General features: G+C 54.9%; 11 protein-coding genes and 1 non-coding gene across 12 annotated transcripts; 5 read left to right on the top strand and 7 right to left on the bottom strand.

The window, feature by feature from the left end:
* Positions 1 to 272: 272 nt before the first annotated feature.
* On the bottom strand, positions 273 to 1,147 carry C8A04DRAFT_28456 (ADP-ribosylation factor family-domain-containing protein; the record flags this gene model as incomplete). Its single annotated transcript, XM_062780647.1, has 6 exons — positions 273 to 404; positions 468 to 548; positions 603 to 748; positions 812 to 828; positions 906 to 1,016; positions 1,089 to 1,147. 6 exons carry the CDS (start codon positions 1,145 to 1,147, stop codon positions 273 to 275), a joined length of 546 nt encoding a protein of 181 aa, XP_062637256.1.
* A 1,517-nt stretch (positions 1,148 to 2,664) lies between these two features.
* C8A04DRAFT_37112 (uncharacterized protein) lies at positions 2,665 to 4,839 on the top strand (the record flags this gene model as incomplete). The annotated part of the gene is made up of 1 exon (XM_062783774.1): positions 2,665 to 4,839. The coding sequence occupies one exon, from the start codon at positions 2,665 to 2,667 to the stop codon at positions 4,837 to 4,839; it is 2,175 nt and encodes a 724-aa protein (XP_062637255.1).
* Positions 4,840 to 5,583: 744 nt separating this feature from the next.
* C8A04DRAFT_37111 (cellobiose dehydrogenase) lies at positions 5,584 to 8,446 on the bottom strand (the record flags this gene model as incomplete). The annotated part of the gene is made up of 6 exons (XM_062783773.1): positions 5,584 to 5,940; positions 6,006 to 6,330; positions 6,411 to 6,553; positions 6,628 to 8,061; positions 8,122 to 8,306; positions 8,398 to 8,446. The coding sequence occupies 6 exons, from the start codon at positions 8,444 to 8,446 to the stop codon at positions 5,584 to 5,586; spliced, it is 2,493 nt and encodes an 830-aa protein (XP_062637254.1).
* Positions 8,447 to 10,246: 1,800 nt separating this feature from the next.
* Positions 10,247 to 10,318, bottom strand: C8A04DRAFT_t68. Its single transcript has one exon. It is a non-coding gene; the product is annotated as a tRNA-Arg (tRNA).
* A 282-nt stretch (positions 10,319 to 10,600) lies between these two features.
* C8A04DRAFT_11944 (uncharacterized protein) lies at positions 10,601 to 11,487 on the top strand (the record flags this gene model as incomplete). The annotated part of the gene is made up of 5 exons (XM_062777157.1): positions 10,601 to 10,645; positions 10,741 to 10,827; positions 10,932 to 11,139; positions 11,216 to 11,313; positions 11,374 to 11,487. The coding sequence occupies 5 exons, from the start codon at positions 10,601 to 10,603 to the stop codon at positions 11,485 to 11,487; spliced, it is 552 nt and encodes a 183-aa protein (XP_062637253.1).
* A 277-nt stretch (positions 11,488 to 11,764) lies between these two features.
* On the bottom strand, positions 11,765 to 13,508 carry C8A04DRAFT_28452 (Aspartate/glutamate/uridylate kinase; the record flags this gene model as incomplete). The annotated part of the gene is made up of 5 exons (XM_062780646.1): positions 11,765 to 12,627; positions 12,687 to 12,957; positions 13,017 to 13,127; positions 13,198 to 13,385; positions 13,469 to 13,508. 5 exons carry the CDS (start codon positions 13,506 to 13,508, stop codon positions 11,765 to 11,767), a joined length of 1,473 nt encoding a protein of 490 aa, XP_062637252.1.
* A 718-nt stretch (positions 13,509 to 14,226) lies between these two features.
* Positions 14,227 to 15,182, top strand: C8A04DRAFT_12000 (mitochondrial inner membrane protease; the record flags this gene model as incomplete). Its single annotated transcript, XM_062777177.1, has 2 exons — positions 14,227 to 14,850; positions 14,955 to 15,182. The coding sequence occupies 2 exons, from the start codon at positions 14,227 to 14,229 to the stop codon at positions 15,180 to 15,182; spliced, it is 852 nt and encodes a 283-aa protein (XP_062637251.1).
* A 368-nt stretch (positions 15,183 to 15,550) lies between these two features.
* On the bottom strand, positions 15,551 to 16,900 carry C8A04DRAFT_37107 (kinase-like domain-containing protein; the record flags this gene model as incomplete). Its single annotated transcript, XM_062783772.1, has 3 exons — positions 15,551 to 15,670; positions 15,739 to 16,740; positions 16,805 to 16,900. The coding sequence occupies 3 exons, from the start codon at positions 16,898 to 16,900 to the stop codon at positions 15,551 to 15,553; spliced, it is 1,218 nt and encodes a 405-aa protein (XP_062637250.1).
* A 954-nt stretch (positions 16,901 to 17,854) lies between these two features.
* C8A04DRAFT_28449 (TIP41-like family-domain-containing protein) lies at positions 17,855 to 18,801 on the top strand (the record flags this gene model as incomplete). Its single annotated transcript, XM_062780645.1, has 2 exons — positions 17,855 to 18,619; positions 18,673 to 18,801. 2 exons carry the CDS (start codon positions 17,855 to 17,857, stop codon positions 18,799 to 18,801), a joined length of 894 nt encoding a protein of 297 aa, XP_062637249.1.
* Positions 18,802 to 19,153: 352 nt separating this feature from the next.
* On the bottom strand, positions 19,154 to 20,926 carry C8A04DRAFT_37105 (uncharacterized protein; the record flags this gene model as incomplete). Its single annotated transcript, XM_062783771.1, has 1 exon — positions 19,154 to 20,926. One exon carries the CDS (start codon positions 20,924 to 20,926, stop codon positions 19,154 to 19,156), a length of 1,773 nt encoding a protein of 590 aa, XP_062637248.1.
* Positions 20,927 to 21,583: 657 nt separating this feature from the next.
* On the top strand, positions 21,584 to 22,427 carry C8A04DRAFT_28447 (uncharacterized protein; the record flags this gene model as incomplete). The annotated part of the gene is made up of 3 exons (XM_062780644.1): positions 21,584 to 21,908; positions 21,969 to 22,048; positions 22,275 to 22,427. The coding sequence occupies 3 exons, from the start codon at positions 21,584 to 21,586 to the stop codon at positions 22,425 to 22,427; spliced, it is 558 nt and encodes a 185-aa protein (XP_062637247.1).
* A 156-nt stretch (positions 22,428 to 22,583) lies between these two features.
* On the bottom strand, positions 22,584 to 24,645 carry C8A04DRAFT_11964 (peptidase M24, structural domain-containing protein; the record flags this gene model as incomplete). Its single annotated transcript, XM_062777166.1, has 4 exons — positions 22,584 to 23,009; positions 23,076 to 23,337; positions 23,386 to 24,469; positions 24,570 to 24,645. The coding sequence occupies 4 exons, from the start codon at positions 24,643 to 24,645 to the stop codon at positions 22,584 to 22,586; spliced, it is 1,848 nt and encodes a 615-aa protein (XP_062637246.1).
* Between the last annotated feature and the right edge of the window lie 603 nt (positions 24,646 to 25,248).

The following is a 25,248-nucleotide window of genomic DNA, read 5'->3' as shown; positions in this document are numbered from 1 at the left end:
ACCATGATCTTTGTTTACATACTGCTCAGATTGCCCCAGTAACAATGGCCATCAGCACCCAACTTCCCCGACCCCTGACACCATCTCAGCCAACGTTCCGCTTCCAGATTCTTGGTCAGTTATCGACGTCAACAATCCACTTTTCGCGAGCCCGCGTTCTTGTAAAAAATCACGAGTGTCCTCAAATCCCGCAAGCAATCCGGCCCCCACCTTCTTGTCTTTCTCAGACCTCATCTTCGCTCATGCCCCAGTAACGAGTAACGAGACCCTTGTCAATAAAGAAAGAGGCGGGCCTTGGCGTCTTCCACAACCCAGGCCAATCCTTCTTTAAGGTTCTCCCCAGTCATCGCACTGCACCGGAGAATGTTCCACCTATGCGTGCGGATTTCGTCAAGCCGCAGAGCCTACATTGGTTGGTGAGTGAGAGAAGCAGGGAATAAGCCGAGCTCGAGGAAGAAAAGACCAACCTTCCGCATCTCTTCGCCTGCCATACATCCTGTGACGTCGGTCTTATTCGCAAACACCAGCAGACTTGCCCCTGAAAGCCGCTGTTCGTCCGTTAGTAAAGAGAGGAGACTTTTAAGATGGGGATGAACGCCCACCTCCTCTTGAAGAAGCCCATGCAGCTCTTCTCTGCAATCGTCAATGCGCAGCCGATCCGTAGCGTCAACAACCCAAATCAAGGCATCTGTCTTTTCGAAATAATTTCGCCAATATGACCGGAGGGTTTTCTGGCCACCCACATCCCCTAAGACATTATTCAGCATGAGGAGACAAAACAGCGCCTTCCTCCGACCAAAAGGCCACTTACAAATGTTGAGCTTATACCTAAGCGAAGATGAAAGTGTGTTAAAAGATATTGACTAGAAGGTAACATCACACGTTACTGGGCAGCTCAGACATACCCGTCATAGTCGATGGTCTTGATAATGAAGCCGAGTGTGGGGCTGACCGTATTGACATCTTCGTTCATAACCTTCTTTACAATTGTGGTCTTTCCCGCATTGTCAAGGCCACTATGAGACTATTAGCATCAATATCGTTGGAGCACATAGTAAATTTAAAATAGGATGTGGAAGCCGCCATACAGCATGAGGATCCGGAGCTCCTTATCCTTGAGCCTCGCCTTGCGCAAAATGGACAGCATCTCGGGGGTGGGGTCCTCAGGCTTCTGGCGAGTTCGAGCAAACCAAAAGCTCACATAAGTGGTACTCGAGGGCTCCAGCAATAAAATATCATAATTGTCTTTCGAGGGTTCCCAGAATCGTAATTAGCTCCGTGCGCAAGTCGCAACAACTTGGACGCCTAAACTTAGGTAGCGACGAGCGCTGCGTTAGCGGAGACCCACGTGACAATCGCCAACGTTAAGTAACCACCCCCAAGAACATATCTGTGTCTGTGTTTGAGTGGTGTAAGTGATTCGGTCAAACTGCCTCGAAAAAATCTTGATTTCTCCAACCTGATATATTGTCCTATTTATACTATCGCGGGTGATGCCTCGGAATGCATGTTGTTGTTAAAACTCCCACCTATTTTGTGGCTTTAAACAACGAGGGCAAGAATACCGAAGTAACTACCCGCTCGCTGCGGTAATACTTAGAACATCTCTGGGCCAGACCTCGGACATGAAACCCGAATATCGTCATAGCATCTCAAGCTTATCTTGAAGCACACACGTCATCCTGGATTCTGTAACTGTGTTTGAAAGGTAGGCTCGCGGCTCGTTTTCTCAAAAGCACTTCGACCGGATTGCGCGTAATAAGTAATATAAGTCGAACATTGACTACCTTAGGTGGTCAGGCAACATCCAGCAAGGTTGATTTGATGAATCTACGTTCCCTACATTACGTACCTGCATGGCATAGCTACTTCATCATGAGGTACTCGCACTGATTGCTTCATGATGGCACAGATGCGTTGTTCTACCTGTGGGTCTGTCCGCCTCGGGGTGCTCCTTCCCCAGCTTCGATCCTGTGAGGTTAAAACCTTAAGCCCGGGAAACATAGCAGGCCAATCTTAGGTTTCTTTGCAGCCTTATATATACCGTTCCGTTTGTGTGCCCAGCTTCCCGTTGTTTTCTTCTTCCAACTCGTTTGCCCCCAACTTTGAGCGTTTCCATACCTCATCCTTCCCCGCGCACTCACACGCTGCCTACCCGGCTTCATTTTATTGCATCCTGCAAACGCGCCTCATTTATCGACCGGAGTGGGAATTTTTTCCTCTCCATCCTTTTCTTCGCTGCAGCTTCCCGTCTCATTTCTCTGCGCAATTTGACATTGGCTGCGGCGACTTCTTCTGGCAAAGGACATTCTTCGAGAGTATCCTCTTCGCCGTTTGTCATTCCCTTCTCGAGCTAGTCCTTCAATCCCGATCTCTGGAAGCGGCCAGATCTGAGGTATACTGCTGCCATCGGCTCACATCCAGACGAGGTATGTCGGTAGTATTCAATTTCAGCCAAAGATGGTCTACGTTCACTAATGATGTTGTAGATTCGCAATAAGATTATGCCGTATTGACATACGAATACGCTGGTATAGTTCTTTTCCAATTTCGCTGTAAGACAGACGGCTGAATGCTTTGGAATACATTCGCTTATGCTCTCGTTCTACCCATTTAGTTCGACAGGTCCTACCCCCTTCTTGTGGTAGTCGGACTGCCATCAACATGAGAACCGGAGAGGCGGAGCACAGCAATACCTTAGACCTTGACTCTACAGAGGTCCAAAGCGCGTTCCTTTCGGCCATCGGATTTCATCACTCTCCAACACCGGGTGATTCGGCTCCAAAGGGAGTTGAAAAACAGCAGTCATTCCCCAATCGGGGTGGCCAGACCAAGAACGGCAACAGGTTGCCTCGAGTAGAAGCTTTTACGGACAGCCCGGCGGCCCCGGCTTGGGTTCCGGGAATCCAACCGAATCACTCAGCTGAGGCACCACCAGCGCAACAGCGAAGAATTAGAAACGGACCTGCTGACCTCACGTACTGGGAAGCGCAACGGATCGCAAAGGGCATTGTTGACCCGTCCTCTTACACCATGGATAAGCTTGGTCCTGTCAAGACGCAGACTAAGTCGCCTACACTAACCCAGCGCGATGAAAATCGCCGGTCAAATCTCCCCTCGAAGCCTAATGGGTGGGGGTGGGATGACCCGGTTCCAGAGGGCACACCTATTGGCCACGCTATACCCGATGATATTCTGAGGGATTGGTATGGGGACAATAAACAGCAAACGGGTGGCGGTGGTAACCGTGGCCGTCGCAATCGGGGTGCTGGCGCACGCAGGAATAACAAGCCGGTTGCCACCCCATCTGGGAATAACCCGCGGCCTATTTGCCTTGACCGCATCGAGCCTGATCTTAGGACCTACAAGATGCCGCGCCCGGATATGAACTTCCCTGGGTCTGAGACCAGCGAACTGTCCGTTGGGTCTGGATTTCAGATTAGCGACAGTGGCATCGAAGCTAGAGAACCCCTCGACAAGAAAAGTGCGGACGTTCGCCATGACATTGGGTTGAAACACAACATTCACCGCCAACATGACGGAACTTGGACTACGTACAATTGGGACGGACCAACGGGACGAGATAACGACGAAGTATTTCTCGAGGACGCATATCTTGGTGCCTTCATTGGCGCATGGATGGACGACATTCCCAACAACGTGGTGGCCTCGTTCGATAAAGGAGAACAGCCGCATTGGACCAAGGATATCGACGTGCTGACTGGAGAGCTCTTACCACCAGTGGAGCAGCCAACATCGGTGACGAACCCCACGCCTCTCGATACTAATACGGACCGAAGGCGCCAAAACTGGACGGCGACCTTGCTGCAAACTCACTACACAACTCAGGGTCCTGGGCGTCGGAGGGGTCGGAACTCAGACCACACTTTTCGCAACGAGCCTAACCAGCTTTTAAGAGTTGTGGAAACTCCCCCTCCCCGAGTCGTCAACCTGCCCGTCATCGAAGAGCCCGTCATCGAAGAGCCCGTTGTTCAGCGTCCCGAGTATCATCGATATGTTCCGCGGGTTGCATCCTTTCTGCGCCCGGCAGAACAATCCGACATCGGAGCCATCTGGGGCATTTACAATTGGGAGGTGCAGAATGGCACGCAGATGCTCGACTCACAGGATCTCACCGAGGAGCAGATGACTCAGATCTTCAACACCACCAAAGAAGTTGGCTTGCCCTTCCTCGTCGCTGTCCGTGGTTCAGCCCGAGGAGACAAGGCCCCGACGCGGGGTCACATCGTCCATTCTCCCTTCAAGCAGGTTCCGGTCGAGCCAGGTGACGAATATGGCGAGGTCATTGGTTTTGCTTACCTCTCCGTCTGGAAGCCGGGCCTTGCCGGCAGTGCCACGGGCAGCAGCCGCGGTACGGCCCAAGCGCATGTCGTTGTCCACCCGGTCCACCGCCGCCGGAAGGTCGGCTTCTCCCTCCTGGACATGCTACTTACCACCGTGTCGGGATGTTTTTCTTCCGAGACAGCCTACGACTTTGTTGACATCAATAACGATCCGGTGTACAACCGAAGCAAGATCGCCAGCCGTGCTCGTCAGACATATAAAGTCTTTATCAGTTACCGTGTCCGGAGCAAGTGTTCGCCGTTGACAGAGGCTGAGACAAGGGATATGGCGCAGGGTTTTTATGTCCATGATCCGACCTGGATGAAGAAACTCCTGGAGGACAAGTTCAATTGCGTGGAGCTGGTGCGCTTTGAGGCTGTCCACCGTGAGGTCTTCGGTGGCAAGTGGACTAAGGGACAGCCGATCTGGATGGATGAGGTGGTCTTCGAGCATACCTGCTCGTATGATCCGAATAGCGTGGGGCTGGACTACTAGTTGCAGAGTAGTGTTCTACCGACCGCCGAGCTCAGATTGGCGGGACTCTCTTCTTCCAAGATGACTGGGTCTGTCTGCTTTCCACACGGAGCAGAAGCAACATGGGTGGTGGGCGCCCAAGATGGCGCCTTGGGGTATTTCTCTGACTCCCGACTCCCCGGTTATGTGTGGCGTTGTGTACGCTATTCCGTTATCACTTTCTGTCTTTCCTTTTTCGTTTTCGTTTATTCTTTCTTTTCTACGTGACCTATCAGGACACGGATGCCCTGATGAAGGGAACAAGCGGACGGAAGGGCCGAGCTAGATGGCATGGACAGTCATTCAGCAGATCTGAAGCAAGGTTAATTCGGTTGATCTTGGCGGATTTCATGGGCGGAAACGTGGTACGGTTCGGTATGGGGCTCGGTCTATTACGGTCTTGCTCGCCACCATCTCTCATTCGTATGAGAAAAGCCGGTTTTGTAAGATCTACTTGACATGGAGGTGGATGTGGGCTAGCTAAAAATTCTGTAATGTACCAACACTTGTGCTCTCATTGTTTCTCGCGTGACTTCTCATCAGGTGACTGGCGCGTTAAGACATGGCTTGTTGTCTTGTTTGAAAGATATGTACGATTTGATCAAAAAAAAAAACTATGGACATGAAACAGGGTGAGGTTTACACGTGTATACCGTTTGTTTATGTACTCAACATCTCCCTTTAAACCCCCCACAACTATTCCCTCATACCTCTATCACCCCCCCTCTACAAGCACTGGTAGTAGTAATCATTCTGCCTCTGGCAAGTCGACCCAGCAGCACAAACAAAGCTCCCCGAGTAATTCTTCCCACCGCACTGTCCCCACTTCGGCACAGCCGACAGAGCAGGCAGGGCCAAGATCTTGGAGGTGGCGTGTTCGGACGCGGTGACGATGTATGCGGTGGGGTTGGTGGTGGGCACACCGGGGAAGATGGAGGCGTCGATGACGAACAGGTTGTCGGTGCCGTAGACGCGGGCGTTGAGGTCGACGACGGAGGACCCGCCGTTGCGGCCGTCGTCGGAGCCGATTTTGTTGGTGCCCATCCAGTGGTTGGCGCGGCGGTTGCTTGTTGCTACGACCATCTGTTTTTCTGGGGTTAGTTTATATGTTGCGATGGATCATCAGGTGAGAACAGGGGGAGGCTTACGTTGTTAACATAGTCGCGAACAGAGGTCGTCGCGTTAGGATAAGCCCAAGTCAAGCCCTTGACGTTGCTAAGGGCCTTCTGCAGGTTAATAATACCCTGGATGACAGCCTCCTTGTCATTGGGGTCCTTGAGGTAGGGCACATCCGAGACAACAGTCGTCAGCGACGGGGTGATGGTCATGCGGCCGCGGGAGGTGGCGCCACGGCCGAGGTACTGCGAGATGGTCATGGCCTGGCCGTTGGGGGTGTCGAAGCTGCCTTCGACGCGGGCGGTCCATTGGAGTTGGCGCACGATGCCGTCGGCGCCTTTGATCTCTTCCCAGATCCTGGTGGGGGTTGGGTTAGCGGACTGCGTGTGATAACCATATCGCCTGGTGAGTAGGGAGGGGAAGAGGGGGGGGCTTACATAGGGCCGATGTTGGGCGCGGCTTGAGCGAGGATACCGCTGCGCTTGGTGAGGTAGCTGCTCTCATCGGAGGCGATCGGGTTATCCCAGGCGGCGTAGAAGTCGTAGAAGGTGACGTTGGGGTGAGTGATGACGGTATCGGTCTGTTTTTGAGGAAGAGAGATTAGTACTAAGTTCTAACTGTCTGAGACAACTGGAATGTCCTTGAAATACTCACGTTGCAGTGATCATCCAGGTTGTAGCCAACCGGCAGGTTGATCCAAGACGAGTTGCCAATCATGGTCGGGCCGTCCTTGGCCGAAGCCTGGACAACCTGGAGCTGGTCATTGGGACCGATACCACTGCGAAGCAGGATCTTGGCACTGCCAAAGGTACCCGAAGATAGGATGACACGGCCGGTGACACCAGTAACAGGGACGATACCCTGGTAGCCGCCATCACGGAAGGGCTCAACCTCGACACCGGTGATGTGGCCACCATCGCGGATGACGCGCTTCACGCTGGTGTTGAGCCAGAGGTTGAAGTTGCTGCGCTTCTTGGCGCTGACGAGGTAGGTACCCAGCGGGCCGTTACGCTCACCGTTGGCGAACATGAAGGGGGCGTTGGAGAAGGTGCGGTTCTTGCTGTCGGGGGACTGGTTGGCGGTGACCTTCTTCCAGCCGCCGGCCGTCAGACCGCTCGAGAGCACGTCGAAGCCCTGTTGGTAGTAGCGTTTGCCGTCCACCGAGGGGGTATCGGTGCCCGGAATGCGCGTGATGACGCGGTTGAGGGCGGCCTGGATGTCCTTGTACTTCCAGCCGGTCGGGAATAGGTAGTCCCAGTCGAGGGAGTACGACTTGAACCACAGACCGGCGTTTACAGCGGTACCGCCACCGAGAACACAGCCGGCCATCTGGTCGGTGTCCTCACAGGCGATGCCCTTGGAGTCGACCCAGATCTCGTTGCACAGACCGGGAACGTCGAAGCGGGTCAGGTCCTGGCCAGCGAGCCACGCGGGGCCAAGGGTACCGCCGTGCTCGGCAGTCGAGGCAAAGCCCTTCTCGATGAGGAGCACCTTCTTGCCGGACTCGCTGAGCTTGTCAGCAGCGGGGATACCACCCGCACCACCGCCCACGACGATGTAGTCAAACGAGACACCGGACGGGACGGGGACGCCGACGACAGATGTCTCGGTAGGGCCACTGCACTCGCCAGTGACGGTCTTGGTGGCCTGGGCAGCCCACGCGGTGTAGGACGGGTTGGCGGCCTTGGAGTCGAGCTGGGCGCCCCAGATGCCCATGCCGTTGTCGTGCTGCTCGAGCGTGATTTGGGCCGGGCAGGTCGGGTTGCCGGGGTTGGGGAAGGCCTGGACCCAGCCGAGGACGAGAGCGCCGCCGGTGGTTGAGGCATGGCCGGTAGCACCGTCTTGGCTCCATGAGAGGCAGTTCTGGCACCGGAAGAGAAGAGTGAAGTGGGTGGAGTTGATATTGGACGAGATCTGGGTGATCTCGGCGTCGCCCGTGTACGGGTCCGGCATGGCGTAGCCGGTGGCGAAGCGGAGGGAGGTGTAGACAGTGTCATCCGTGGGCCACGCGGTGATGAGCAGGGAGTTGGTCATGGGACCACCCAGCGAGACACCACACCATCCTGCATCGTTTTTCCTCGCGCATTGCTGAGGGGTTGCATTAGATCGTTGTTTCAAGCAACCAAAACAAAGAAAACCAAAACATACCAAGTACCCGATGAACTCCTCAGCGTCATTGGTGAGAGCATCAGAGGGAAGTGCCACACCGAAGGTGAACCCTCCCTGGGTCTGAGCACCGCCGTCGGCAATGCCCCAGGAGTTGAAGACGATGCCCGAGTCCGGGTCCGTGAAAGTGTTGGGGGCGTTGTTCTGGGCAAACACGGACGGCACGACTAACGCAGAGAAGAAAGATGTTAGTTAATTACGATCCGAGTCTGCTTCTTCTTCAAAGGCACACAACGGCCCCTAGCCGCTAACACTCACATGCTGCCGCCGCGGTGAGGGCACCGACGATGCGAGAGGAGGTCCTCATGGTGTTGAGAATGTAGACAAACGACACTGGCTCACCTCGACTCTACCGGCCTACACGCGGGTCACAAAACGAGGGCATGGCCGTCTTCTTAAACTTCACACTCGGCCATGGGCCCCCATGGCGGCTGGGCGGGGGGTTGACTTTCCCTTTTCGTTTTCCCTTTCTCCAGGTTCCACATCTTGGCGGTATTGGCGCCCTTTCACCCCGGTGTGGAGGAATGCCAAAGTTAGGACAAGGGGAAAAGTGTGAAATCTCCGGCGTGAACGCAGTGCGATGGTAGGAACGGCGGCAACCTCGTCCGCCATCGCGGAGTTTCGATGCAACACCAGCGACGCATTCGGGTAGCAGGCAAGACCGTTTTTCTCCTCAAGCTATTCTGGTTCGAAGACCACGAGGACAAGCTTGTGCCTAGGCCCGTCCGTTCTCCTCATCACCAACTCAAAAAGGAAACCAACTCAAAAGGGAAGGGAGGTGATCGGCCGCTCCCAAAGACGGCAAGGGCTCAAAAGTTGACGCGCCTCACTCACACACACACAGTCTGCTCGTCCCTGGGGAAGGATGCAGAAGAATCCGATTCCAAACATCACTCTTCTTGCGCGTGCACGCCCGCCCTCCACTATTCCCGAGACGGCTTGGAGGTGGTGTGGGGGAGGCCAGGGGAGAGAGATGCAAACCCGGTTCGTGGGAGAATACACTACACACAAGGAGAAACCAGGTGCGTGGGTTCTCAGTTTAACGTTAGCGGCCCTGCCGAGACATCAAGACAGAATTCTCGGAAAGGAGTCCCGGCCAAGGTACGGAAGGAACAGGGGCGCTGGCTGGGCCGTGCCGTGAGGCGCGCGCGATAGGCGATGGGGCGCCCTGAACGCCCTGAACGGGAGGTCGGCATCGTGGTTTAATTGGAGGATGACCTAACCATCACCAAGCCGGACGCTTGGGTCTCGACCCTCCCGGCATCCCGAAGCCTTTCCGGAAACGAGCCATGCGGCACGTCCCCTCCGAAGGGTCCCGCCGTCAAGACGCCCCAAGACGCCCAAGACGCCCAAGCCGCTCGCCGAGAGTCTGGGATCTCTGAAAGTTTCTGGTGGTGTCGGGTCTGTCGGCGAACAGGGAACGCCGCGTTTGTCAGGACGGGGGCCTTGGCGGGTGTCTGGACGTTGCATGCTCGTGGAGAAGGACGCAAAACGACCCCGCGTTGCTTCCATCCTCCAGGATTTACTGTGGTATTTCTTGCGCAATATTGGGGGGCGAACGTTCGAGATGTGGAAGATGGAAGAGACCAGAGTAAGGAGGCAGCCGGGTATTTTGACCAACGTTGCAATGTTCACAAAAAGGGAAAGTATCGCCGCGACCCGAAAACCCGGTTGTCGTCTTGACTCCCACCCATGCGAGGAGGCGATTCCCGTGATTTGCAGCTTGTCCTATTTTTGTCCAGTCAAGAAGACCTCGAGACCTATCTTAGCCCACTGATCGGCCGGGCCCGCAACTCAATCGGCGGGAAGATGGAAGAAGCAGAAATAAACAATGGACACTCGGTGTATGGAATATGACGGAAAACACCAAGTATGAATTGGAGGTTGAAGATCGACGTTTGAAGCTAACTACGCTGTGTGAAGCGAGTTACCTTAATTAATTGCGGCTCATGCAAAAGCGGGAAAGCCGCAGATACAAATTGCGTGGTGGCGGTTGGTGGGTGACAAGCCTCTGGAAGAGAAATGCCACGCTTGTCTGGGCAGGTATGTACCTACTGTCTGGGCGGGGATTCGCAGCAAAGTGGGAAAAATTAAGAAAAAGTAAACTCGACCCACGTGCGGCTCGAACGCACAATCTCCAGAGCCGAAATCTGGCGCCTTACCATTTGGCCAGCGGGCCTTGAGTGTCTTTGCGTTGGGATCCACCAAGATTTTGCTCATGCATGCTCCGAACCTGGGGTGGGAGGGCAGGGAAGAGACTCACCGCGGTGAGGCGGGTAAAATTGGGTCACCAAGGAATGTCTCGGTGTGGGGTTGCGATAAGCTTCACCTTGTTTTTTTTTTCTATCTCGCGATAACAACCGCCGAGGGCCCTCAACTCACCACCCGCGCCGCCGTCTTGTCTAGCAATTCCGACCCCAACTCACCATTCAATTGCGCCCAGCCTCTGGAAGCCATCAAGATGCGCCCATTAACGGATGAAGAAATGAAGACTGTGTTGGACAAGGTACATCAAGCATTCCTCGACAACCTCTGCGATCCTCCACTTGGCCACATTCTCGAGGCAACCCAGGAGCTAAACTAGCTAACACTGTCGTGCAGTTGGCCAACTACATGTCCGACCTCAAAAGCTTGATCGCGCCCCTCGAAGACGGCGACCGCTATGTCATGCGACTCAACCACTCCCGCGTACGCATCACCTTACCCAGAAAGCACCGAGCCTTTCCCCCAGCCCCTCTCTCGACAAGCCAATCCGAAGAACACAATACTAACGCCTCTTTTTGGGACCATAGGTATACTACGTCAAGCTCTCCATCGCCAACCTGGCCACCAGCATCAGCCGCGACGCCCTCCTCAGCCTCGGCACCTGCTTGGGGAAGATGACCAAGTCGGGCAAGTTCCGCCTGCATATCACGGCGCTCCCCATCATCGCATCCGGTGCTCGTCACAAGATTTGGGTCAAGGATAACGGGGCGCAGCCGTTCTTGTATGGGTCCAACGGTATGTTTGTTGATGGCGGGAGATGTGGGCAGACTCGGGATATGCAGGACGAAACTGATAATCTTGGGATGAACAGTGGTCAAGGCGCATGTTGGGCGGTGGTCGGAGGACTGTCCCGAACACCAGGGATGTGTGATTTATAGCATGTCGGATGTGCCGTTGGGGTTTGGTGTGGTAAGTTTTCCGCCCGACTTTGTCTTAAATGGCGACACGGCTGACAGCGATGATGGTTAGACTGCGAGGAGTACGACCGAGGCGAGGCGGTTGGATCCCACGGGCATCGTGTGTTTCCGGCAGGCGGATTGCGGAGAGTATCTCCGTGACGAGGACACTTTGTTTGCTGGGTAAAGGGGGGTAAACGATCGAGTTACTGGTTTGGTTACCACAAAACAGACGGACGGCGTCAGGCGTTTATGGCTAGGTGTTTTACATATGCGAACAGGGGCAGGGATTTTCGAGAGATCAAGTCAAGAGCTGTACATATGTTTGATTGAAGATACCAGAAAATCACGCCTATTTTTATCTAGCTATTGGGTCACCCCTATTCGCATCTAACCCACACATACCATACCCCCCTTTCCTTGTCCCCTGAAAATGCCATTTTCGCGCTTCACCCAACCACTCCTCACAGCACCGCACCCTCCCCCTCATACCCCCCAATCCCCTTCCCCTCCATGATCTCCTTCACCGGCGTCGCCGACCGGCTTTCCCTCACATCAAAGAAGCTAATACTCTCCCGTTGCGCCACATACTCGCTATCCACATACCCCAGAATCCCTTCTAGCTCAGCACTTTGCTTCCCCTTGATCCGCGCGACCTCTGTACTCGAGTAATTGCTCAGCGCGCGTCCTACCTCCCTCGGCTCGCCCTCCCAACCGACCACCTCTCCTCCTGGACCTTCCTCCTCTCCATCTCTACTGGTTCCGTTCTCTCCTTCCTTCTTCACCCCACCGCCATTCCCTTTCTTCCGATCTACCACACAGAGCCTCACAGCCTCATGCTGTGCAAAGTTCCCCTCAACTCCGACCACGCCTACGGGAAGAAGACCAGCTTTGCCCACGAGTGCTTTGTACGCGCCCTGGTCGATATACAGCGTGCCGTGGGGACGCAGACCGTGCAGGATCCAGAAGTAGCGGTCCCGTACGGGATGCGGAGAAGGGAGGAAGCGGGTGTGGAGCGGGATGGATTTCGGCGTAGGGGTTGGTGCGCGGTCGGGCTCGACATGTGCGTGGGATTGGATCTTGGAGAAGGCGTCGCTGCTTTGGATTCGGGGTAGCTTGTCGTGGGTTCCGGGGGTGTGGGTGCTGGCTCTTGAGGCGGGCGAGGCTGGGGAGCGGCTGGCCTGGATGTGCTTGACGATGTTGACGATGTTGCCGGGGTTGGAGGATCGGGTGATTACGGTGGTGACGCCTGCTGATGTGGCGAGACGGGCGGCGACGATTTTGGTCGACATGCCACCTGTGCCGAGAGAGGAGCCGGCGCTTGACACTGGAGAGATTGTTAATGACCGGCCTGTGGGGAGGAACTGCAATGCAAAGGGGTCTCACCATCCGCCACTAGAGACCCAATATCTTCGACCACCTCGATAGGGTGAGCGTCCTGATGGGTGCGCGGGTTCTTGTCGTACAGGCAGTCGACGTCGGTCATGAGGAAAAGGAGGTCGGCGTGGACCATGGCAGCCGTGATGGCTGAAAGGGTATCATTGTCACCAAACTTGATTTCGGACACAGCCAGCGTGTCGTTCTCGTTGACGATGGGGATGACGCCCATGTCCAGCAGCTCGTTAATGGTCCTCTGAGCGTTGAGATAGCGTGACCTCTATCTTGGTGTAAGTGGTTGACCACAAAAAGTAGTTACTGCGGATCAGGGCCACTCACATCGGCGATATCGTTTCTCGTCAGAAGAATCTGGGCGATGGGTTGGTTTAGATGAGTAAACAAGCTGTCCCAAAGGCTCATCAGGCGGCATTGGCCGATGGCTGCAAGGGCCTTCATTTTTGAGATGTTAGTAGAATTCACATCTTGGTGGTTTAGAAGTTGTCACGAAAGGAGGATATACCTGCAGTTTCGACAAGTGCTTCGGTCGCTTCTCGACATCCATCCTACGCAGCCCAACACCAATGGCGCCCGACGAAACGATAATGACCTTGTGTCCATCCTTCCTCAGCTTTACTGCCGTTTCCACTATTGACGTCAGGATGGAAAGGAGAGGCTCATGGGTTTTCTCATCGACGATGGAGCTCGTCCCTAGGAGTAATATCTTGATTAGTTACACCAAGCCCCTGCCTCCAAATTTTACTCCGTCATGTCTCTTCCTGAACCTCACTTACCCAACTTGATCACTACGCCAAGTGGGCGTGGTCCTCTCATCGCTGTGATTTGACGTCACCCAGGGGTCAGCAAGAGTCACAACTCACAACACCAAGAACAATGAGCACAAAAAAAACTGTAGAAAAAGAGAAGACGATTTAGTTTGCGGGATTTCCATCCTACACGTACACAGAGTACAACTCGTTTCCATTATATAGCATCGGCCCGCCCTCGGGTATTTGCTCCAGGGGTTTGCTGTAATTTTTTCGCCTTCTTTGGCCCCAAGTCCAGGGTAACTCACGTCCGATCAGTGGGACCACTGTGACGGCGGGAACAAGGACCGATGGAGTTTTGGGGCAGCTTGCGAGCAGTTCGATTGGCCGACATCGGGAGGGGCCCAAAAATAAATCCGGGGTCGAAAACAGTTCCAAGCCAAACGCGCCCTTCTTTAAAGTTTTACTGCCCAAGAAGGGCGTGGGCGACCGCGGTGAGCTGCAAAGAGCAATATGTGGGGCATTGAAATACACGGGTGGAGTCGGAGACAGCACCTTGGCATTGCAGATCGGATCGCGATAAACTTGAACATTCTTAGAATTTGGATAATCTCAACGACGTTGACGAAAAGTGCCGGAGCGCCACGACAACGCCCACTCACCGCCTCGGCCCGACGACACACGAATTCCTGACGATCGCTACTGAGAAGCCCACGCGTCGGATGCGACAGCAACCCACAGCAAAGGGTACACCCCCCGACATCGACTCCCCGCCAGAGCTCATCATGGGCGCCTCACAACCACCATCATCCTCCTCCTCACCCCCTTCTTCCCCCCCAGACGTCTCCTCGAGCCCATCACAACCACCACAGCCTTCATCATCACCATCACCACCATCCTCCGATTCCCAACCTCCTCTCCCCCGATTCCTCAAAAACGACCCCGCCCGCACCGGTTACGACCCCTCCCTAACATGGTGGATGAACTACTTCAAAATCATCACCGGCCAAGTGACCCGCGAAGGCGTCGAGCACTACCGCGAAGACCGATACCGTGCCAACGAAGAGCGCGACTGCGCCCGCTGCGAAGCCGACCGCGCCTACCTCTTCCAGTACTCGCCCGTGATCCGGTTCCTCCGCGAGAAGGTCACAGCACTGAACGGCACGCTCGACGAGGAAAATGTGGTGTGTCGACGGTGTCCGGCGCGGATCTTTGAGGATGGTCGCGTGGTGCGCCAGGGTGGCGGGTTTAGCCCGGATCATGGGATATTGATTTGTGCGAACGAGATGCGGGATCGGAGCCATTTGGAGGATACGCTGGCGCATGAGATGGTGCATGCGTGGGACCATTTGCGATGGAAGGTGGATTGGCATGGGGGTGGGAATCTGAAGCACGCCGCTTGTACTGAGGTGAGTTTATTGCTGCGCCTAGCGGTGTGAATGTTCTCGGGATGGACACATGAAAGAGAAAAGCAAACTCCAGACGGCAGCTAACCAATGCTGGATTCCTTTAGATCCGCGCGTCTATGTTGAGCGGCGAGTGCCGGTGGACGCGAGAGACCATGACGCGGGGCAACTGGACGCTGACCCAACAGTTCCAAAACTGCGTGCGGATGCGGGCTATCCAGTCGGTCATGGCGCGGCCTGCGTGCCGGGACGATGTGCACGCGACCAAGGTGGTCAACGAGGTGTGGGACTCGTGCTTCACGGACAAGAGGCCGTTTGAGGAGATCTACCGTTGAGGTGTTCTCTGTCTCGCTGCAAACCCGTTTTAGACACACGATAAGGGTAAACCTCAGCCTCTCCCACATTGTAAAATGTAATAATGCCTGTACACTAGTAACGAACTTGTCCACCTAAGAGCAACCTGCCCGTTGCTTGCAGATCTTCAACCAGCGCATTGTTGAAGGCGTGGGATTAATTAAACGACAAAAAAACAAAAATCATACATGGCCAAATAGGCGACGCCGCTATGCTATAAAGTCCACAAACCCCGTATCTCCGGTGGACCCGACCAGCAGAGACATCCTCAAACTCCGTAAAACCTAAGACATAAAACGCCAACTTGTCGACTCCGATAATCTGCACACATTCACTTCTAGTCTGCTCCTCATTTTACGGGCTTCTCCCGGTTAGCCGCCCGCTCGCCCTTGACGCAGTGTTTGATGATCCAGGGGTGGTTCTGGACTTCCTCAAGTGGCAGGCGCTTCTCAGGGTCAAGAACCAAAAGCTAAACAACAGCTGTCAGGAACCATACTTCAATACGTAAAGAGGCCATGGATGGATGGATGTACACACCTTCTTGATCAAATCCTTGGCGTCCTTGCTCACCCATTCCGGGATGGTCATATCAGCCCGTGCAATACGCTTATGCGTCATGATGGGGGTGTCCTCAAAAGGCGCCTCGCCGACGAGGAACTCATACATGAGCACGCCGAGACTCCACAGGTCAACCTTCTCGTTGTACCAGTTGTCCTTGCTACCCGACTTAATCATCTCAGGCGGCAGGTAGTCAAGGGTGCCACAGAGGGTGTTGCGACGGTTGTTGGGGGCGTGAACGCTCCAGCCAAAGTCCGAGATCTTGATCTCGCCGTGGATGCCGACGAGAATGTTCTCCGGCTTGATGTCCCGGTGGATGACGTGTTTGCGGTGGAGATATTTCAGTGCTGCGGCCATCTGCGCAATGTACTGCGCCGCCTTCCATTCCGGAAACCGGCCCTCGCGCCGGAGGTGCTTGTACAATTCACCCTTGCCCGCGAACTCGAGGATCAGGAAGATGCGCTTGCTGTCGTGGAAATGTCCGTAGAGCTTGAGGATGTTGGGGTGGCGCAGATTGCTTTGGATTTCAATTTCACGACGGACTTGCTTCTCAACGCCTGTCCCCTGTTGAAGCTCAGACTTGTACAGCACCTTGAGCGCGCAGATGAAGCCTGTCGTGCGCTCCCGCGCTAGGTACACGCGACCGAATTTTCCCTTGCCAAGCGGCCGCCCGATTTCGAACATGCCAAGATGGAACTGCTTAGGTACTAGTGGCTGGTCGTTGAAGGAAGACGATGACGAGGATGAAGTCCGCTGCTCAAGACCATCTTCCTCAGACGGCCGGGAGCTGGGTTGCGATGTGACCTTGTCTTTCTTAGGCGAGGCTGGGTTGATTGGAGGTGCAGCACCCTTCCGTTGCGCGGCTTGTGATGGGAGGTTGACTGTGGCGGTGACGGTGTTGGCATGCTGTGTCTGCAGCGCTACTTTGAGGAGGTTGGGGCGAGCAGAGCTATGGGGCAGCTGTGTTGTAGTTGCCGTCGCCTAGCAGTTGATGTTAGCAATGCATTGTGCAAATTATGCGCTGTTATGCCTGTTCTCTTCGTACTTTTGTTTTTTGGTAGAGCCGTCCAGTCTCGCCCGTGTTGTTCTCATCGTTGACCGACAAGCGGTCAAAGCAAGTCTCCAGGACTCGGGTAGCCATGGTGAGTGATGGTGTTAGTCGAAGGCGTGGTCGGGATGACTTGAGAAACGAGTTTGTGGCGTTCAAATGGGGGAAAGAAAAAAGGCGGATGTCGTTTGGCGGCCCCCAGTTTCAATGAAGAATGGAGGAAGTCCAGGATGTCCCAAGTTCAAGGGGCGGATTATTTACCGATCATTGGACTGGGCGTTGCCTAGCAACCGCTGGGCTTGGGGTGCCCCACATCTCTGCGTTGTCGATGGGTTCCGCTCCCCAGTCAGCGAGGGCCGTGCGCAAAACTTGCCATGTGAGTCTCAATTCAATGAATCTCGAAAAGCCGCCTGGAATTTGTTGGTGTGGCTTTGGGCCCTGCGGTGATTGCGAGTGCGTGGAGCTCCACTTTCAGAGCGGATAGTATCTTAACAGATCAAAAACAAACAGTTTCTTAGTCCTTGCAATAACAAAACCTAGCCAGACGATCTCCGCATCGTCTGGTAGGAACCCTGCCGCACGAGGCAACCCCTGGCGTAAATAATTCCGTCGGGAAGGTTCAACGTAGGGAATTACGATGTGTTGAATTCCTGGGTTGTCACTTCTGTGTCCACCTTCGAGGGTGATGCTAGAAGTACCATGTAACTGCAGCTTCCAAGCAGTGCCCCACTACCCCGCGAAACGGCCCGCTGCGAGAGCTCCAACTTGCAAACCCGATCTTGAGCCTTGAACTCAATCTCTCCGTGAACGCCTCAAAACAATTCGAACACGACAAAACAACTATCCCATTACTCAACATCCTGATTCGACGATTTTTAAATTGTGCAAATCCTAAAACGGACACGCGATCCATGCCTGGATCAGTCGGCTTGTCTAACCTTCAACGTACAATCGGCGTTGCTCTCTTGACGAAACCCAGCGCTCCCTTTCAGGTCCACGAACGGCGGCACACAAATAATCCATCAAGACAACCACACGCAATCCACAATGGAACCACCAACCCTCCCCCCTCCCGACTCGCCCACCGCCGAGCCATACCCTTCTCCCTCCAACCTCGACCTCGCAACGCGCACACACAACCAACACCCCTTCGTCATTTCCTCCCGAAAGCTCCCCATCCTCAAAGCCGGCCCAATAGACGCCATGTCTGAGCGCCTGAAGATTCCCATCCCCGAGATGATATTCGGTGACAATCTCGTTGCCATCACACACCCACGCACGGGGTGGCGCATCGCTTTCAGCGCGGAACCGGCTCTGGACACAGTGGATAAGACGGGCGAGGCGGGGATGTTGAGAGTCGCATATGCGAAAGAATGGAGTTCTTCGAGAGAGAAGACGAGTGCTGGGATTAGTGAGGTGGTTCGGCCGTTTGACTGGAGTTATAGTGCGGCGTATCGAGGGGATGAGGTGAAAGCGGGGGATGGGAGGAGTTTGAGGAGTGCCGGTGGGGAAAGGAAAGAAGGACAAGAGGAGGAGGGGATACCGTTGGAGTTGTTGAAGAGGCGGGATCCTATTCTGTTTGCCGACGAGGTGGTGTTGTACGAGAGCGAGCTGGACGACAACGGGATCAGTATATTGAGCGTGAAAGTACGGGTTATGGAGCAGCGTATGTTGCTACTGTGCCGGCTGTACATGCGGCTGGATGGCGTGGTGGTGCGGGTAAGGGATACAAGGGTGTACGTGGATTTCGAGAAGGAGAAAGTGATCCGAGAGTACACGGCGCGGGAGGACGGGTTTGAGAACGTGAAGCGGGTAAGCAGCCCTTTCCCTCTCTTTGAATACCGTTTGTGCTGACAGGAGAACAGAGTCTTTACATGAGCGGGTTGATGCCCGATGCCGTCACTGTTGCGCTCCGAGATTCCAACCAGGTTGCTAATCTCCTCCCGGTCGTCGACCACTCCCTCGATAGTGTGTGTTTAGCGGGACAACCATAAGACACTGGCTGGTTCGGAAGTGATGATAGACCTGCTGCCATGGAGCTAGATGCGATAGCTGCAAACCAGAATTTGGGGCATGGCGGATTAGGGACGTGCGACTTCGCCGAATACAAGCGATAGCTCTCTATTTGCCCGAGGCTAAGAAATACTAGAAGGCTAACCTAACCCAAGCAAACGCTGATACCCAGTGCAAGCCCTTCGTCCATGACATAAATCGCCCGTGATCCATTTGTCTCGTTGCTGCGGCAAAATCTTTAATCGCAAAACCCAAAGCCCGTTCCTTGTAAGGTATCATTTAATACGAAAAGCAATCAAGTGGTGGCTAAATCACTCCTCCGGGTCTGTTTCTTCACCTTGCAAACGGCCCAGGTGATGAGCTCGGCGCGGCCTCCTCAAACGACAATTGCCACTTATCCACCTCCTTGAACTTTTTCGCCGCCTTCTGCAGCTCCTCCCCAATCCGTTCGACCATCATCTGGCTGGTTTCCTCGGTTGGAGTCTCCTCGCTTTCCTCTCGCCCGCCGTCCACTGCCGCTTCATCTCCACTAGCAACCACAATTTCATTTTCAACTTCGTCATTCTCTTTATCCTCGTTGGCCGCGCCGTATGTCCGAACGGAGCGCTTCTTTCCCTTTGTCGCACTAGTCTCAACTGCTTTACCCTTCCCATTGGAAGTGGATTTGGCCAAAGGCCGCTGCGCTTTCTTGCGCATAGCAGTCCGCGTGTTGACGTAAGAAACATCCTCCTCGTCGTGGCGTTCGTCTTCTGACGCGTCTATATCGAAAGGATCGTTCGAATTGCGGCTACGATTCGATTCCTTGGTTCGACGGCGAGGAAGGAGAGAAGTGAGGTCGGCTGTGGTGACTTTCTTTTGCGGTGGGACGGCCTTCTTCTTTGTCGGAGGCGCTTTACTTGGGGCGGCGTAGTTCGGCGAGTGGGTAAGTGACGGTGGTGACGAGAGTTCTGAGGACGACTTGCGCAGCTCTGGTGTCTTTATCGACCTTGTTGGCGGCTTACGCGTGTAGGTACGGTGGGCAAGTGTATCCATCGACGGCCAAACCCTAGGACTACCGCCCTCGGAAGAACTGCTGAGTGGGGGGGCCATGTCCGGATCGTCTTCCTGAGCGGGAGTGGATGGCCGCTCCCTTTCTAGTGCGCGACCTCGCGGTGGTGGACTTGGGGATCGCTCGACTTCGATTTCGATCGACTGGTGGATCTCTTCCAGTTCCGACATACCACTATCGGCGCCGGTGGCAGGACGTTTCTCGCGGCCATCCTCGTGGCTTTCCAGGGATTTGCGCTTGCGGGATGCTGGGATGGGAGAGTTCTCTCTCGAGCCATTGGCGGCAAGCAACGCCTGTGTCTGTCTCCTCGTTCGGTCGAGCGGGGTTGATTCGCCGTCCGGCCCAGATTCGTCGCCGTCATTTGCAACGCTAGCAGCCCTGGAGGCCCGCGACGTCTGTGACGCCCTCGATTGAGATCGCGCCATGCGACGCTTTCGTCCTGTCCCTAGAATACTCGGCTCCCTCGCGCGTCGCCTAAAGTTGCCAAAGTTGAGCGTAGAGCTAATGCTTGGCGTAATTTGGCCCCTGCTGCTCGGTCGAATTGGCGCGTCGTCTCTGCCAGCAACGCTCGACTGCCTAGGCCGACGTCTGAACATCCCGACGCTAAATGACGAAGTATCAGTCGAGCGATAACCCGTTCGTGTCTCCTCAATTCCATGATCGGTGTCGTCCAGGCTATCGTCGAGGTTGCCAAAGAGGTCATCATCCAATTCCAATCCAGACACGTCAGTCAACCGGGGCTGCCGAGCAGTTGTTTCATCTCTCGCATTGTGGCCGAGGCTAGGGCTGTTAGCCGGGCCCGGGGTGGATGTCGAGGTGAGATCGTCCAAGCGGTTCATTGCAGCATCTCGCCTGCGCCGCGAGTCCTCCAAGGCAGCCGCCTGTTCTGCGTGAGTATCCGTGAGTTGCGACGTGCGCGTCTTCTTGATTTCCGAGCTTTCTTTTGTAGTTTCAATCGTTTGTGTTGGTGCCGCCCCAATTCCCACGCCCTCTAGCGCTGGAGACGGAGCTTTCGCGACCTGGGTTGAAGGGACCCGCGACCGTTTTGGGCGAGGCATGGTTTCTGCACAGTAAATCGCTGTCCTGGGACTGTACTTGAGGGCGGAATGCGTGTCGAATTCCGGGGAAATGAGAGTGATGGTCGCGATGCTCAGATAATCGTGTGGGGTGTGGGAGGAAGGATTGCCTCGACGCGTCTGACGCGACCATAACAATTCCGGGGGAAACTTTCGGCCCCACTAGGTGCACGGCCCCTCTACTTGGCCTGGTTAGGTAATCAGAGCACATTCCCTCAACATCGAGGAGTGAACTACTTTGTATCCCGTCTGCCTCTTATCTGAAATACAGCCTTTTTGTTGTATCTTGATTTCAAATCCGTCAACGAAGTAACGTGGCCTACGGTGGGCCGTGCAACTCACGGAAGCTTTCTCTTCAAGAGGGTCAATTTGCTCCATCATATCTTGACTTCCGCTGACGCGAACTGCTCGCGGTGTCCGGTGACTTCGCAGCTTCCCAATGCCTATTACGTCATACGACCATCCCTTCTCGCAGCAGCTGCCCCCAGCAATTGGATTCCTGAGCTTATCCACAGCCGTTGCATCAACACCGCCTCTCGACGACACAAAAGTTCCAACCTCAAGTTCGATTCACTTGTGATCGTCATTTATTCCCTCCCAATCGCATTGCCTAAGTAAACAACCAAACATCCATTCAAGATGACAGCAACCTTCAGCCGAGCCTCCCTCACTCGTACCCTAGCCCGTAACGTGTCACACCGGAACTTTACCTTCACAACCGCTCGCCATGTTCGTTCTCCGCCTGGCTCTATCTGTCTCAATCCCAGGACCGTCGGCCTCGGGCTCGGCCTCACAACCAGTCTCAGTCTCGTCGCCATCCACCAGCAACAGCCGATTAAGTTTGACTCGCAGACGCGGTTGTTCTCAACCACCACGCCAAGAGAAGAGCCGAAGAAAAGGGAGGGCGGGAACGAGCTGCTGAATCCGGATACAGTGAAGCAGCTTTCTGGAGGGAGTTTAGCAGGTACATGGTAGCCGTGGTGTCGACATATTGGGATTTAGGCTGACTGATGGCAACCGCCAGGCTTCGCGGCGGGCTTGCTGGTCAGCGTCTTCTCTAAGACGTTGGTGCTTCTCGCGGGTATTGGCATGGTGGTTATCCAGGTATTTGATGCCCCCCTCACCTCGCCACTCGCACAAGATTTCTTCCTGGTTGGAATTGCAGTGCTTTATTTATGGTTCCTTCCATCATCCCCCATCCTATCTATCCAACCCGGCCGAGGATATCAAAACATGCCATTACCCTTTTCACCTCCCTTATTTCCCACTCCACTCACCAGGTTGCTTGCTAACCACAGCCCCACGCTCCCGCGTTACTCCCCTCCTTCAGGTCGCCGCACGCAACGGGATGAACCTGATTTCGATGTTCAAGCTCAAAGAGCGCGCCAACACGTCACGCATTCTAGCCCTCCTAAACCGGCACACGGCCTTCAAGCTAGCATTTGCCGTCGCTTTCTCCCTCTCGGCTTTTATGTCCTTCTAAAGTACAGGGGAAGCCCCCGAGCCTGTCTCCTCGCTTCATCACTAGAACTAGACAGCAACCATGCGGAACAGTTAGACCACCCAGTTAGACAAAAGTGATTGGAGCACTGTCGAATTCAGCCGCAGTATTTTCCTTGAAAAAGGCATCCAATACCTTTTAGAAAAGCTGCGTCTCCCTCTCCAGCCACCGCTGCGCAACCTCGTCGCCCCCTAGCCGCCCTTCCATCCGCTCACGAACCTCCTGATGGCTCTCATTCAACCACTGCTTCTCCTCCTCCGTTAACAAACTCTCATCGATCAGCTTGCGGCAGTACGGCGCAACCGTGATGTGCTCAAACCCCAGGAATGGTTTGTCGCCAAAAGAATGTTCGGTTTTGACCTCGCGGACCATCACTAGGTTCTCGATGCGGATACCGTAGTTCCCGTCCTCATAATATCCTGGCTCGATGGATAGGACGTTTCCGGCCGCCAACGCCACGTCGGCGTACTGCTTACGCGTGCCAATGCCGATGGGGCCTTCGTGCACGTTGAGGTACGAACCCACGCCATGGCCGGTACCGTGGCGGTAGTCTAGACCTTGTTTCTAGAGAATGGGTGTGTCAGTACTTTTTCCGGTCTTGAAATGTGGGGGGCAATGAGGGAGGCATACCCAGAGGTACTGCCGAGCCAAGCAGTCAATGGCAAAGCCAGTGGTGCCCTTGGGAAACACGGCCGTGTCGAGAGCAATGTTGCCCTTAAGCACCAGTGTGTAGGCCTTCTTTTGCTCTTCTGTGGGTGTGCCAAAATGGACGGTACGGGTGACATCGGTAGTGCCGTCCAGGAACTGAGCCCCTGAGTCCACAAGGTAAATGCCCTCTGGGTCGATGGTGGCGCAGGCCCCTGGTTCCGGCTTGTAATGAATGATAGCGGCACTGAAGATGGTTAATAGCTGAAGACCCATCGCGTACACGATTGCTTACTTTGCCCCGGTCGACGAAATAGTATCAAACGAAAGCCCAACATAGTTCTTTTGCTCCGCCCGGAACTGCTCTAGACGATCCGCAGCCGCCACCTCGTCGAGTACTGCCTTCTTGTTGACAAGCTGGTCTTCCAACCAGGCTAAGAACTTGATGAGGGCCGCGCCATCCCGGATGTGACACTTCCTCATGCCTTCAAGCTCGACTTCGTTCTTGATAGCCTTAGCGTCGCCGACGGGGCTCCTAACCTCGTCCACATATTTGTCGCCGCCGAGAACCAGCTTGAGTGCCCACGAAGCTTTATTAGAGATGAGGTACTTCTTTTGTTTCTCTGAGGTCTCGTTGGCTACGGCATCACTGGCCAGCGCCTTGGCATCGTCGAAGAGCGCTTTGTACGGCTTGACCGACACGTTGTTCTCCTCCAGATAGCTCCGGCAATCCTCATCGAGCTTAGCATCATCCACATACAGCGTCGCCGAATCTTGGGTCACCACGGCGTACGAGAAGAAGACCGGGTTGTAGGTGATATCACTGCCACGTAGGTTGAACAGCCAAGCAACCTCGTCCAGCAGAGACACCACGAAAGCGGCAGCCTTCTTCTTCTCCAACTCCTTGCGCAGCTCCGTAAGCTTTGTGGCCGTATTCTTGCCTGCATACTTCTGGTGCAGCAGCTTCACAGTATTGCTAGAGCGAGCGGGTTGGGCCTGCCCCCAGACGGCATCCACCAGATTCTCACTGACAGCCTTCAGGCCGGCACCGCCTTTCTTCTTGATGCTCTCGTCTAGCTTCTCGGCAACTGAGCTCGAGACTAGCGCTGGGTCAATGCCCACCGTCTTGCCACCAGCAGACTCGTCGGCGGCCCACTCCTGCCAAGTCGGGACGTCCTGCAACCCGGTCTTGAGCAGGTGCCAGTTGTCGTCGAGCTGCTGAGTAGCCTGGTTGAAATACCGGCCGTCGGTTGCAAGAGCGGCTTTGTCAAGGGTGACTACTGCGGTGCCGGCGGAGCCAGTGAAACCCGAGATGAAGGGCCGCCGGTTGTCACACGGGGCAGTGTATTCGGAGGCATGGCTGTCTTCGGAAGGTACAACTGCAGAGAGAAAAGGTCTAAAGTCAGCCAACAGCTATGGCTGCGCTCGGGGGTTGGTGATGAGCGGATGGAGGGGTAGTTGGCATGTGGATGTAGGTACCATAGATATCAACACCCGTCTCCTTCATCAACGACCTAAGGGTGGCCAGCCGGGCCGTGGTGTTGACCTTCTCCATCTCTTCGAGCAGTGGGGATCTAGAAGCCGCAGTGGTGTGGAAGCTTTTGGTGGTTCGAAATAGTGTTACAACGGCGGAAGCTGGCTGGTAAGACCGGGCTCGTAGGAGGGTTAGCGAGGGGGTTAGAAGCAAGGATGAGAGGGTCGGGCTGGGCCTAGCTAATTTATGCCACATGGAGGAGTGGGAAGGCAAGGAACATAGAGCAACGCGAAACGCGGGGGGGATGTCAACGCAAGAATCAAGCGAGGTCGAGGGGCCACTAAGAATGTGTATTTGGGTCAAAAAGAGGTGCAGCTGCGGGAAAGTTGCAGTGCGGGTAGCCCCGCCTCCCCGGGCCATGCTTAACTGCCCCTCGCTTTGCTCAGTTTTTGGTGCGGGGAGCTTCAACGCTTCCATGCTGTGCCTTCTTGTTTCAGCTTCAACTTTGTTATATCGTAGTGTCCGGCACATACGCTCTTTGCCCTCTAGGTAACCACATATGCCCCCAAGCCAGCTTGGATACATTTGATCAAAACTCAATAATAGATGCTGTGCAAGTCAACAGCCCTAAGTCCTGTTGCGCAAGTTTAATGACAACCTGGAACTCACCGGCGCCCGGCTCCG

Source organism: Dichotomopilus funicola (genome assembly GCF_033296635.1).
Source record: "Dichotomopilus funicola strain CBS 141.50 unplaced genomic scaffold C8A04scaffold_29, whole genome shotgun sequence".
NCBI lineage: Eukaryota > Fungi > Ascomycota > Sordariomycetes > Sordariales > Chaetomiaceae > Dichotomopilus > Dichotomopilus funicola.
The sequence above is the reverse complement of the archived record's forward strand: the minus strand, read 5'-3'. Positions and strand labels throughout refer to the sequence as shown.